Source organism: Lottia gigantea (genome assembly GCF_000327385.1).
Source record: "Lottia gigantea unplaced genomic scaffold LOTGIsca_71, whole genome shotgun sequence".
NCBI classification, from domain to species: domain Eukaryota; kingdom Metazoa; phylum Mollusca; class Gastropoda; family Lottiidae; genus Lottia; species Lottia gigantea.
Genome location: NW_008710397.1, coordinates 806796 through 820173, shown reverse-complemented (window position 1 = coordinate 820173; position 13378 = coordinate 806796). Strand labels below are relative to the sequence as shown.

At 35.4% G+C, this 13378-nt stretch overlaps 1 protein-coding gene across 1 annotated transcript; it reads left to right on the top strand.

Moving 5' to 3' along the window:
- Positions 1-804: 804 nt before the first annotated feature.
- LOTGIDRAFT_85129 (hypothetical protein) lies at positions 805-3224 on the top strand (the record flags this gene model as incomplete). Its single annotated transcript, XM_009065822.1, has 4 exons — positions 805-954; positions 1463-1576; positions 2264-2579; positions 3124-3224. Coding segments are annotated over 4 exons (681 nt in total), but the record flags the coding sequence as incomplete, so codon positions are not given.
- Positions 3225-13378: the final 10154 nt, after the last annotated feature.

Sequence of the window (13378 nt, the reverse complement as noted above, 5' to 3'; positions counted from 1 at the left end):
TTGAACACTGTAAGTGACTTTCACAAGTGGCTTATTCAATATTGCCACTCTGCAACTTAGTTTGTCAAATTGACACTTTGCAACCAAGTTTGTCATATTGCCACTCTGCAACTTAGTTTGTCAAATTGCCACTCTGCAACTTAGTTTCTCAAATTGACACTTTGCAACCTAGTTTGTCAAATTGCCACTCTACAACTTAGTTTCTCAAATTGCCACTCTACAACTTAGTTTCTCAAATTGACACTCTTGGCACCCCGTTACATGGTTTGTCAACTCTGAACACTGTAAGTGACTTACGCAGCTTGACCCTCTTAACACTGGGTTTTTTATACTCCGTATCCGGGTTTATCAAATTGGCACTCAGTTGGGCGTGTCAGTTTGGCATTTTTACGTGGGTTTTGTTAAACACCAATCTGGCTGGTTACATTTATATTCATGTTTATTTGGTATTTTACATTACAGGCTGTGAACACATCAGCCCCAGCTAACCTATCACCATTAGCCCCTGATAGACCATACTATGTTATTGCTGCAATAGATGTAAGTATACCCTTTAATTCAGTTATACATTGGACTGGATGGGGTCACCCCCCCCCCCCCCCCCCATCCCACCAAATATTTTTAAATAAAGCGCTTAAATCCTACCAGAATGAGCACAGTTAAAGCGCGAGCAATTTCACTTCAAGATCTTTCACGAGATTTATGGCCTTCCACCTATAAACACGCTACTGTTGTGAAGCTAATGCTGTTATATTTCAGGCCCCACCCTATGTAAAGATCGTACATGAAGCTACTGACCGCAAACGTTTCGATGGATTTATGATTGATGTTATTAATGATATATCTGGATTGGTTGGATTTGATTACCGAATTCGACCAACTCCTGATGGACGATATGGACACAAGTTACCCGATAGTACCTGGACTGGTATGATCGGAGATGTTATACGAGGGGTAAGATGAGCGTATTTGTTGATAGATCTGGATTTTTAGCTATCTGTAACATTTTTAACAATTATAATCCTGTGTCTAGTTTGTCGTACAGAAGGTTTATATATTGCATTTGAATAAATTTATATAATGTAATTGAAGTCGAAAGTCAGTTCTGCAATATGTAGCCTATATATTGTATATACTGTGAAAAATATGAGCTCTGCTTTTGCCGTTCGGAAGCAGAGATCTTGAATTTCATGTGCCCTTAAGGACGGTGATTTGGGTGTTCAGAATTGGCGTAAAGAGATATCTCTCTTGAGCTATACCCGTGGAATAAAAAGGATGAGCATGGTCACCAACTTTAGAAGCTCTTGTCGAATCGTATCCTTGATATAAGGTCTTTCAGTCTATGATCTTATACATTCAACTAATTTTTAACCTCCTACCCTCTACCACATAGCTGGTTGCGTCCCCCAGTCCAACCACTTTTCTCCTTTGAATGGTCTCAAACGTTTACAATATTTTCCAGGGAGCAGATGTAGCAGTAGGACCACTTCAGATAACATTGGAAAGAGAAAAGGTTGTTGATTTCTCTAAACCGGTGATAACCAGTGGAACACAGCTATTGGTCAAAAGACCGGAAGTTCAATGGGAGGGACTCGGTCTACTGGCCAAGCCATTCACCCACGAGTTATGGTTTTTCATTCTTCTATCTATTATAATTGTTAGTTTATTGTTCTACATCATCTCCAGACTGAGTCCATACTCCTGGTTGAAAAAATTACCAGAAAAAGACAAGAGAGCTGCTGTGGATACTTTCAATATCAAGAACAGTTTCCTGTTTGTCTTTAGTACGGCAACTTGGCAAGGTGAGTTCTTAAGTGCTCATTTGTAAAAAAAAACTTAATAAAATAATTGTCGTAAGATGTGGCATGGCGAATGCTTCAAAGGGAAGTAACCCAATGTTCAATCTTGTTTTACTTTGAACTGTTCGTATTGCAAGCTTTAGATTTTTCTTATTGTCATAGTCTCGAATAGCGACTTTTCACTACTATATATTAGGATGAATCATTCAAAAAGCAATGAAAAGCAGGGCCTACTTTCATTTCATTACGTACCATTAGCGTACCCAGTAGAGTTTAGCTCAGGTATGGTGGATTTGTTCTTGAGCACCATTTTGGTTCATCTTGCAGGTTACCGGGAAGCTCCAAGATGCTTTTCTGGTCGTGTATTGGCTGCATTCTGGTGGATATTTACTTTCTTCATGATAATAGCCTACACTGCCAACCTGACCGCATTCTTGCTGATCAGACGTACTTCGGTGTCAGAGCTACCTTATAGTGACATCAAGGATCTTATGAACCAAGACGAGGTGTATGTCGGGGTAGTCAGAGACACTTTCCAGGAGAAATCTGTAGAGAGGATGCAATCATTGAGTGGGTTTGGTCTGTGGGATTATGTCAAGAGAAAGAATTCCTTCCTCGATTCGTACGAGGAGGGTATTACCCAAGTTAAAAATTCAGATGGGAAATATGCTTTAGTTGTCGACCAAACGGATGGCGCCTTCATTACTGGTAAACATTGTGATGTGGCATTATTCGGAGAACTCTTCAACAGCATCAATTTGGCATTCGCTTGCAGAAAAGGTACGTATTCCCAAATAATCTGATTATAAGTATTTCCTTGTGGGCAAACGGAACACATGAATTTTCTTTGGTGAATCCCTGTACATTAAGAGGACTTACTGTTCTGTAACTTACATAACTTTCCAACTTGCTGTCTGTACAGGATGGTCTTGCTCTATCCTATTAATTTCGTTCATGGGACCTGGGCCCTTTCCGTTGCCACCTTTATAGGATGAAAGGATCTTCTTTTGATCTGTTACCGATCTCATCTTGTTTGTTAAACGACAATAAGGGCAAGCAATTTGGCCCGGTTTCTTATGAATCCCTCGATCCCTCTTTGTCTATGTACAGCTTCGACGATATCCTCGAATAGGAATAGTTTGGGCGTCAGCAGAGACTATCATACAATAAGAATATGTCGCAAGTGTGCATTACTACCATACTTGCGACAATATTGGCCGTAAGAATTTTTGGTGAAACGGAATCCGATTCATTATGTTATAAGATCCTATTTCTTTTGTAATGGTAAAAAAGTGTAGTGCAACTCTGATTCGTTTTTTTATAGGATCTGGTATCTGTGATAAACTATCACAAGGTATATTGAGCATGAGAGAAACTGGACGTATTAAGCTTATCTATGATAAATGGTTCCACAGTGGTGTTTGTAGCAAGGATGATGGTGGTAATGTCATTACTGGTGACGACCCACCACCATTCAATGTCTATTCTCTATCATACCGAGAGATGACAGTTCCACTTTTACTCCTTTTCTTCGGTGCCATTATTTCTTTGGTTATCATGGTTGGTGAAATTATGTTCGTCAGATTCCGCAACAAGGTAAGGATGATTTGATTAAAGGGACAATTGTGCCAGTTTTAGATCTATCGTTCCCTAGACTCAGAAACTTGAATTTTTTTAGTTAAGCTAATCAGTAATAGTGTTCACCGTCAAAATATGAGCCTTCAAATTCACGTTTGCCCAGAATTATGCACGTTTGATAGTTCAAAAGACTAGTCGTCTTTTCTTGAGACACTGTCATACATTCGTACATTTCTAGTACTTCTGAAAACTATTTACATGAATTCAAGACTCAAATCCACATCATCGACTGACTGAGTTACCAATGCTATTATTGCCTATTTGGTACAATGAATCATATTCAATTCCAGCAAGCTGATGACAAGGCTACCAATCTACAAGCCGAGGAGGACGTTGAGAAGCAAGAGATGAAAGAAACAGAAGGTGCACCAACAGAAAACAATGCTAATCCTTTTGACGAAGAGGAAACCAGATTGGTGACATCTGACGAAACGGCACCAACAACTAATGAAGAACCAAATCCCGCTCCTAATGCGGAACCATCAGCTGAGGCCGCTGGTGAATCGGCGGAAGTTGAAGAAAAGAAAGAGTCTAAGAAAGATTCCAAGAAAGACAAAAAGAAATGAAGAGACCGATACATTATAATTTAGTCTATCAATGTTTATATTCACTAAAGTGAAAACGGCCTGTTTGATTAATTTTTAAGCATTTTCTATCAAATTTCTAATAAGGAAAATTCATACGAATACATAAGACAATTTTATGGATAGATACAGTTTACCTTGTGCTTCTAAAATGTCATTGGTTGAAGATCATACAAATGCTTTATAAAATTTCTTATTAGGAATTGCTGTAGCTCAATAAATTTTTTGAAACGATTTTTCTTTTTTATACTGGACAACAAAATTATTGTTAATATGATATTATTTCTTGAACGCCAGACGATCTTAAAGGTATACTACCTCTTAGGATGACCAAAAAATTCTTACAAACACAAACTGTTCAAAAAAAAAGCTCGACATGTTTTATTAGCGACAAGGTGTTATAAATAATTTATGACATTTTATATTGATACGGTTGAAAGTGTGTTGATAATTACATTTTACTTTTTAAAGATGTGTTATTTTTTGATGTTGTCCCTCACTTTGTCTTTCGTGCCTCATCTTAATAGTGATCATACTAAATGTCTCAGATACCGCGTGTGATCTAATCCCTTTAATTTATTTGTATCAGCCCCGAACTCCGTGTTACTGAATACTTTTAGAAGTTATATCTGTTTTGTTGTGTTTCATATTATTTATTATCTTTTATTCAAATTTTCTTTTTTATTGTAATCTTCGTATGGTGGCCTCTCGCCGTAATGATTGCCAGTTGCGTATGGTTGTGGTAATGAAAAGTGATCATGAGTTCCAAACGCAGCTCACAACTCACTTGTGAAAGAGTTGCGTTCGAAACTTGTGATCGCTATTTTTATTCGCAACCATTAGCGACTAGTGATCGCAATGATGTGAGGGCAACCTTAGATCATTGTTGTATATTCGAGCAAAGACATTTTTGCACATCCGAAGATTATTCACGAACAGTCTATTTTATAGTTTAGGTAGTGTCAGTAGTAATGAACACTGCATTAAAATAGTTAAACTAGTTGCAATGACTATTTATTCTACCTCTAGAAAAGTGGACTCCTCTTGGTTACGTTTGGAATCGTCCTCGCATGTGCATATATTTGCTCGTCAATGCATTTTCAGTTAACAAAGGGACATAGATACAAACGGACCCCAAAGTATAATTTGAATACCTTTTTTCATTCGAAATTGTTTTTCGTTTTAATGTGTGAAATTATATAATTTACTAATCCAGACCTTTGTAATTAATTTTTGTAATTACCGATAACTAATATATAACTGGTGCATAGTTCATAGTTCAATGTTTTGTATATTTATATTATTAAAGCCGAACGTTCAAGCGAGATAGTACCATCCAATAGACAGAACTCAATTTTTGTTTTTGGCTTACTATATCGATTAGGATTAAACAAGAATAGAGAATAGTATTCTGATGACAGTGTAAAATGTTGAAACGTTGTGTACAACAATAACCAAGGAATAGCATAACGTAAAAAATGGTGATTACAATGTAAATTGATGAATCGTCGTTAAATAGAACTCAGGCACGGTATTCTCGATACGGTCCTAAAAAAGTGTTAGAAATTAACACCCTGGGACGTCCAAGCGCTAAGATCGTTTTGTCAAACGGCGTCTACAACAAAACCCAGGAATGTTTTAATCTTTATTATTCCTTATTCTGACCCAAATGTCGTTGATACTGTGATGTTGGGTTTCGGGATTTTATTTTGCTCTTGGAATCAATTTTGTTCATTGGGTGTTTTGATCTATTTGGTACTATCAAAATGTCGTATGGAATTTTCTGAATGGTTTGATATAAACTGAAATATTTTTGTTTTATAAGGTTATGTTTTCATTCTGTTTCTTTATTGTCATCAAATAAAGTCTTTAAAACGACATTCTTCTTCTTCATCCATACTAGTAGTTTCTATCTTGAATCTTCACTGCGTCTTATACCTTGACTGCAATAAGAATCTTTTTTGTACCATGAAATGTAGCAATTTTATTGGATTGTAAGTTAGGAGAAACAATCAATCCAGAGTCCTCGACCTAAAGTCTGTAAACAATAAGCCATAAAATTTAGTGTTCGGTGAGTGCTATGGTTGGCTGCGTAAATTCAAATCAAATCGCCGCGTTCCGTAAAAATTTATAGCTAGTGCAGTCAAGGTATAAGACGAAGTTGGTAATAGCTTGAAATTGTGAAGATGGCGATTGACTTAAAGGGACTGTAAAGAAGTTTTCTAAATTTGTTATGTGTATCGGGGGCATTGATAGCATCAATTTGCACCATTCAAATTTTCAATCAGAAGTCTGTGGATCCTGCAATTCTAATACAACTTAGTGTTTTATGCCACCCCGCGAAATTTGCTTGTATATCATGAGAACTTTGCGGGGGCAACGTCATAAAACACTTAGCTTTAGTAGAATTGCTAGAACCACAGATGTATGATTAAAATCGCTGCAGTTATGTTGAAGCGCTATAGACACAAGCCTCTCATTGTATGTCTGAGGGGGTTCATCCACAAAAATACCTGTAAAATAGATTTGATTTGGTGCTATTTTCTTGGCATCCCCCCTACTCCCTGACTTGAATTGCTGCATTGAACAAATTCTGTAGGTAAAAAATATAATCCATTGCATGAAAAAAGATTTTTTCATATAAATTCTAAATACAGATTATAAAGTAAAGACATAAAGTTAATGATATTACAAATTTTCTAATGAATTGAAAACACTTGGTTACATGAATATAATAGAATAAGTATATAACGGAATTCATTGATGTTATGTCTTAGCAACGCTTTCAGTAGACTTCAAACGTAACCACCCACATCAAATAAACGATAGCATGATTATTTTTACACTTACAATAGATGTTGAACTACTACCTTAAAGGGACAGGTAAGCCAATTTTTTTGACCAATCATACTTTAGTCTGAATAATTTACCAACAAGTACTAAATTCACAGCTCACTGTCGAAATTTGAGCCTTCAAATCCATGTGTGTCCAGAATTATCCGACGAGTCATCTGTTTTGAGACACTACCATATATAAAGATATCTATAGATATAGGAAAGGAAATTCCTAGTATGAGATATCTTTTGAAGGAAATATGATTTTCGTACATTTCTAATACGACTGAAGACTATTTACATCTATAAGACATCATAAAAAAGTCATAGTGGATGGAACGATATTAGATTAAGATATTTCGAAAGACGATGAATTAAAAAAAAATCAGCGTGCTTATTTTTTCTTGTCGAAGAAATTATTTCCATAGTTATTTCCGTAGAAGTCGTCTCCATATAAGTTTTCATAGAAATCGTTACCATAAAACGAATTCTCGTAAAAGTCGTTATCACCATACAATTGGGGGTTGTAAAAAGCATTCTGGTACAAATTGGGCTGGAGGTAATACTGGGTAAGAATATCGTACAGGTCCGCTGTAAATAGAATAGAATACAATTCAAATGAATAGTTTGAAACTTTATTAGTTTGCCTGACATTCAAATGAATAGGATGAAACTAAAACTAGTTTGCCTGACATTCAAATGAATAGGATGAAACTAAAATTCAAATGAACAGGATGAAACTAAAACTAGTTTGCCTGACATTCAAATGAATAGGATGAAACTAAAACTAGTTTGCCTGACATTCAAATGAATAGGATGAAACTAAAACTAGTTTGCCTGACATTCAAATGGATAGGATGAAACTAAAACTAGTTTGCCTGGCATTCAAATGAATAAGATGAGGCTAAAACTAGTTTGCCTGGCATTCAAATGAATAGGATTAAACTAAAACTAGTTTGCCTGGCATTCAAATGAATAGGATGAAACTAAAATTAGTTTGCCTGACATTCAAATGAATAGGATGAAACTAAAACTAGTTTGCCTGACATTCAAATGAACAGGATGAAACTAAAACTAGTTTGCCTGACATTCAAATGAACATGATGAAACTACAACTAGTTTGTCTGACATTCAAATGAACAAGATGAAACTAAAACTAGTTTGCCTGACATTCAAATGAACAGGATGAAACTATAAAACTAGTTTGCCTGACATTCAAATGAACAGGATGAAACTAAAACTAGTTTACCTGACATTCAAATGAACAGGATGAATTAAAACTAGTTTGCCTGACATTCAAATGAACAGGATGAAACTAAAACTAGTTTGCCTGACATTCAAATGAACAGGATGGAACTAAAACTAGTTTGCCTGACATACAAATAAACAGGATGAAACTAAAACTAGTTTGCCTGACATTCAAATGAACAGGATGAAATTAAAACTTGTTTCACATCGGTTTTCTTATTGATTCAAGAATTTGAATGAAATCGTTTGACTAAGAAAACTATGTTGGGATAAAAAGAAATAATTTACGAATTACCTTGTATAAAGGAAATAGTTGACATGGCGACCAAGAGGAACAGGCATAAGCTAACGCATTTCAAAGCAACCATTTTGAAAGGGATCTATAATAAGATAAAATTAAACTGGATTTTAACAATTCTATAAAAAAAACGCAGTCAAAAATCGATTAGAGTGGTGTGTTTTCTCCTAAGATTCTGCAACATACCAGTATTTTCGGGTATCTAGTTCTTCATTTACAATTTTTCGATAAACCAGCAACGCTGATGGGCAACCAAACAATGGGCATGAAAACTCAAATTGCCATGTCAGGGATAAATTTTACTTATGTGCCAAAGGTACTAGTTCTTTTAAATGGTACATTATGAAGCCCAGGTCAAAGTTTTCGAGACCGGTTTCCAGCTTTCCAACAAATAGTTTTTACGGATCTTCACAAATCACAAAAAGTCAATTAATAAAAGCACATATTGTATATCTTTCTGTAAATTTACTGTGATCGCAGATTTTTGACCCGCTTCTAAACAGCCACATTCAATAAACAGCCATTTCTAAGCATTTCCGTGAGCGCTTGCTTAAAGGGACTGTAAAGAGGTTTTTTAAATTTCATATGTGTACCAGGGAGACTGGTAGCACCAATTTACACCATTCCAAATTTCAATCAAACTAAGCGTTTTGTGACGTCACAAGTCCCTGTGTGATAAAGCGTATTTTGCCATTAGTGGCGTCTTAAAACACTTAGTCTCAGTGAAATTACAGGTACCACAGACGTCTGATTGAAAATTGGAAGGGTGCAAATTAGTGCTATCATTGTCCCCGATACACATTAAAAAAATTAGAAAACCTCTTTACAATCCCTTTAATACGGGTTTGACTGTATAGTTCATTGTTTAGAAGCCGGCCTATATGGTAGGAACAGTAATTCCGCAAAAGATCTGAAAAAAAAGATAACTAAAAAAAAGGCAACTTACCTTGTGAAATTACCACTGAAGTTGTATGTTGTCTAAAGAAGAAGTGTTTGATGCTTAAATTTCAAAACTGATTGTATTTATACTCTTCCAATGTTTTTGTTTAAAAGGACCATGGATTGTTTGTAAACAACAATATTTTGAATTTTTGATGAAAAAATGTGTTTATTAACTTTGAATTTAATTATTTATAAGTAGAGAATAAAATTATTTGTGTATATATTAATAATTAGGGTTCAAGAGTTGACTATTTAGCCGATAGATATTTACACGCACATGATCACTATATCGATAAAGGTTTGAACGCGTTTGAGTCAAGGACGTTTTGTGAAGATCTCAAAGACGATGATATGTGGAGATGATTGCATATTCGACATTAGAAGATCGTGTTCATAGTTTATTCCTGTTAGTGATTTGATTTACAGCTGTATGACGTCATAATCACGATTACAATTTCACACAAATATCTAATATATATATTTTAATGATTATATTATCTATATATTAGTTTACACTGTGGACACCCGATGCATGTACATGTATATTAGCAGTACTACATGTGATATATTCCCCTATGGAAGATTGTTACAGTAAAGAGACACATGTGTTTTGTAATAAAGCTTCGATAGTAAAAAAAAAAGCAGAATTCTGCTTATACAAATTTTACAAGACAAATTATTGATTTAGAGAACGAATTTTGATTTTTATGAACTAAAAATAATTTTGTGAAATAAATGTCAAAAATTGCCAATAAATGAAGTAGTAGGAAAACTATGGATTAGGGATTAAGACATCTTCATATTGGACTGTTCGGCCTTCCATAGTAATTTAATGATGAAATAACGTTCTGTAGGCAACACTACCGACAGTCTTATGGTATTCAATATAATGCTTTATAATGAATGAATGTTTGCTCGATTGCTGGTTGTATTGGACGGGACAACAAAGGGTGCTATGACTACATTATGGTGAATATCTAGTCCTAGGATTAAGGTTGGTGATATCTTCCAACTAAATTGCTACATCATTTTTTGTTGATTCGGTGGACAATAATAGTATGTAGATATTCTAAGATGAAATGAATGGAGTTTTACGTCCTACTTTTCTGCACCATATGGGCTAATGAAGACGGGCAACGCCATGTAGGGTGCGATGAGGGAAATTTTGCCAGGCATTAGCCTGCTCTTTTTCGATTTCCAACTGTCGAGGGATCTATAACGCGCACAGCCTGTAGCACACGGGGCTTCGGTTTATTGATCCATCCGAACGACTAGACGCTTTTTCCATGTCAGCCCCTCACACTTGCATCACTGACAGGGGGAAACCGGGTTGAAAAATCCGAAGGTATTATCTCGATTGGATTGAATCCTGGACCTTCAGGTTAGCGAGCAAGCGTCTAACTCACTGAGCCACCACGGCTCCTAGGGTAAAAACTAGAGCAGTGTTTCCCAACTTCAAAAGACGCATAGTTGTTTAGCTGATAAAAAAAGAGAATGGGGTGGTCAGACATACCTTTCTCACGGCCGTACAAATTCATCCTGAACATTAATATTCACTAAAAATGAAAGTTTAACAATTAGAAAAGAAATTTCTGGTATTCAGCAGGTGTATTATGAAATTGTAATTATCGATTTTTTAAACTTTACATTAGTATTAGCTAATACATATATTGTATATACAGTCCAATTCCAGATCACGAACAAAGAGGTATGTTAGATACGTTAAAAATTCTGGAAAATGATTATGAAAACTTTGTCTTAATACTTGGGAAGAGACTTGAACAATGTTTTAGATATTGAGTTAGAATAGAAAAGATGGGAATTACAAAGAAAAACTTAAAGGTAAACAAGAAATTCAATATAAAACTTTGCAGTCAGATATGCTCCTTGGCTCACGCCTTGTTGAGCACTCTATCTGGAGTGTCAATTGTCGTTAGCGTGTATACGTAGCTCACTAGTTTGCTAGTTTGAGCACTCTGGCATGCTACGATGATAACACATCATGCGGGATCATCTGAGACGGCTATAGCCAAACCCGGTGTCTTGAATCCTCCGCCGAAGGCAGACCCCCTCCGCCATCCCGCCAGGTCATTTGATTTGATATTCGCCAATTGAAAAACACATTTTTTCTGATGCAAACTGCAATAAAAAGTTGGAATGTTTTTATAACGTATGACGAAACGAAACAATAAATATATCATGTTCTTTTTCAACATCGAATGTGTAGCAAACCCACTGTGGCGAGTTTGAACGTTAATTAAAGTAACCATGCTGTAGCATTAATTAACTGCGATACAAAAAATATCAGTAAAATTCTTTCAAATAGGCTAAAACCTTACTTAGGTGATCTAATTCATCCTTATCAATCCGCTTTCATACCTGGTCGATACACACAGGATAATGTTCGAATATAAGATGATAGCTTTGAACTTGCTCGTGTTCGACTGAAAATTTCTTTTTTTATTATTAGCAATAGATTTCCAAAAAGCTTTTGATAGTGTTCACCATGAAGTTCTGTTGCATGTTCTACACATATTTAGTTTCGGACAAAATTTCGTTTACAATTTAATATCATGATATAATGTTGTTAACAACGGATTCATTACCAAAAGCTTTCGAATTTCCAGAGGTGTAAGACAGAGGGACCCAATGTCATCTATTTTATTCAATCTAGTTATGGACATTTTTTTAGAATGGTGTTATTTACGAATATGGTTTTTGTTTTTTTTCCCCCCAAAAATGTGTGTCAGACACTTGATGAGAGGCTTGTGACTATGAAACCTCCACAAAGTTGCCACATCCTGAATTAAGCCTCGATAGTTGCCGCCAAGATTGCAAGAATACAGGCTTTGGTACAGACAGATGGAGGACACACAAAATATTAAAGTTTCACAGATCAAATTCTCCTTTGAATCTAAATTTTTTTAGATCGGCTTGCGCTTACCGATGAATACATTTTGGTCTGTTTTTTCCTTATTCATCAACATATTATGAACGTTAGCTCCACATCTTATGGGGGTACAGGGGAAAACCTAGATAAATGTTTTGTACACCTAGTGTGCACATAAACAAGTTTGAAAATATCATAACAAAATAATGCATCAACAAATACACTCTGTATGTGCAACACCATGACGGACAAGAAAATTAATACTTATTAATACTCCTATTTCAAGTCTAATAAGACTCCCACATGCTAAGTTGACATAAAGGAATAAAACACCAAAGGATTAAGCAATATGCATCAATAATTCTGTTGTAATTCGTCTACATATAATATTATAATACAAAACAACCTATTTATTTCTGGATTCTAGTGCGTAATAAATAAATTTAGAAACAGCTAGAGCCAAACTGTAATTTAGCGGATCAAAAAGAACATGAATTGACACAGGAATATTTAAATGTGAAATGGTAGAAGTGATATATTTTTCCCTTTAAAGGGTATTGTATTTAGGACAGATCAGGAGGAAATGGTATTCATCTTCAACCAAGGATTAATCACATTGTTGGCAGATGCGTTTATCAACAGGAATTTGTCTGTACCGAACTCTCTCAATTTCTAATTGATGTGTACTTAGTCTCAATGAGGTCAATGCGGTTTTGTAATTGGGATTTTTGATATGCTTTAGATAGTGAGTTGGAGTAGAAATAAAGGGTTTGACAGAACCGTATGTTCCCAATTTATTGTGGGGGCTGTTGATAAATCATGATAAATTAAGGAATGAAAAGAATTTTGCAATGAGAGCTTAATTTGTTTGGGTGAGAAATTTCTGGGGTCAATGTTAAAGTTATTAAGGAGGGTGAAGACAGCATTTATCCAAGAAAATTTTGGTTGACTTGAAACCAAGTTCAAATCCCCATTAAAAGCTACAATTAATAAGGGGTTATTTTGGAGAGTGGAGTTATCAAGAAATCTTTTGAAATACATAATCATTCTGTGTTAAATATCTAATTGTAAGGGAAATATTGATAATTCTGATAGACATCCAATGTTTGAGGCCTTTTTAGGTATACTCAGTATGGACTTCGCT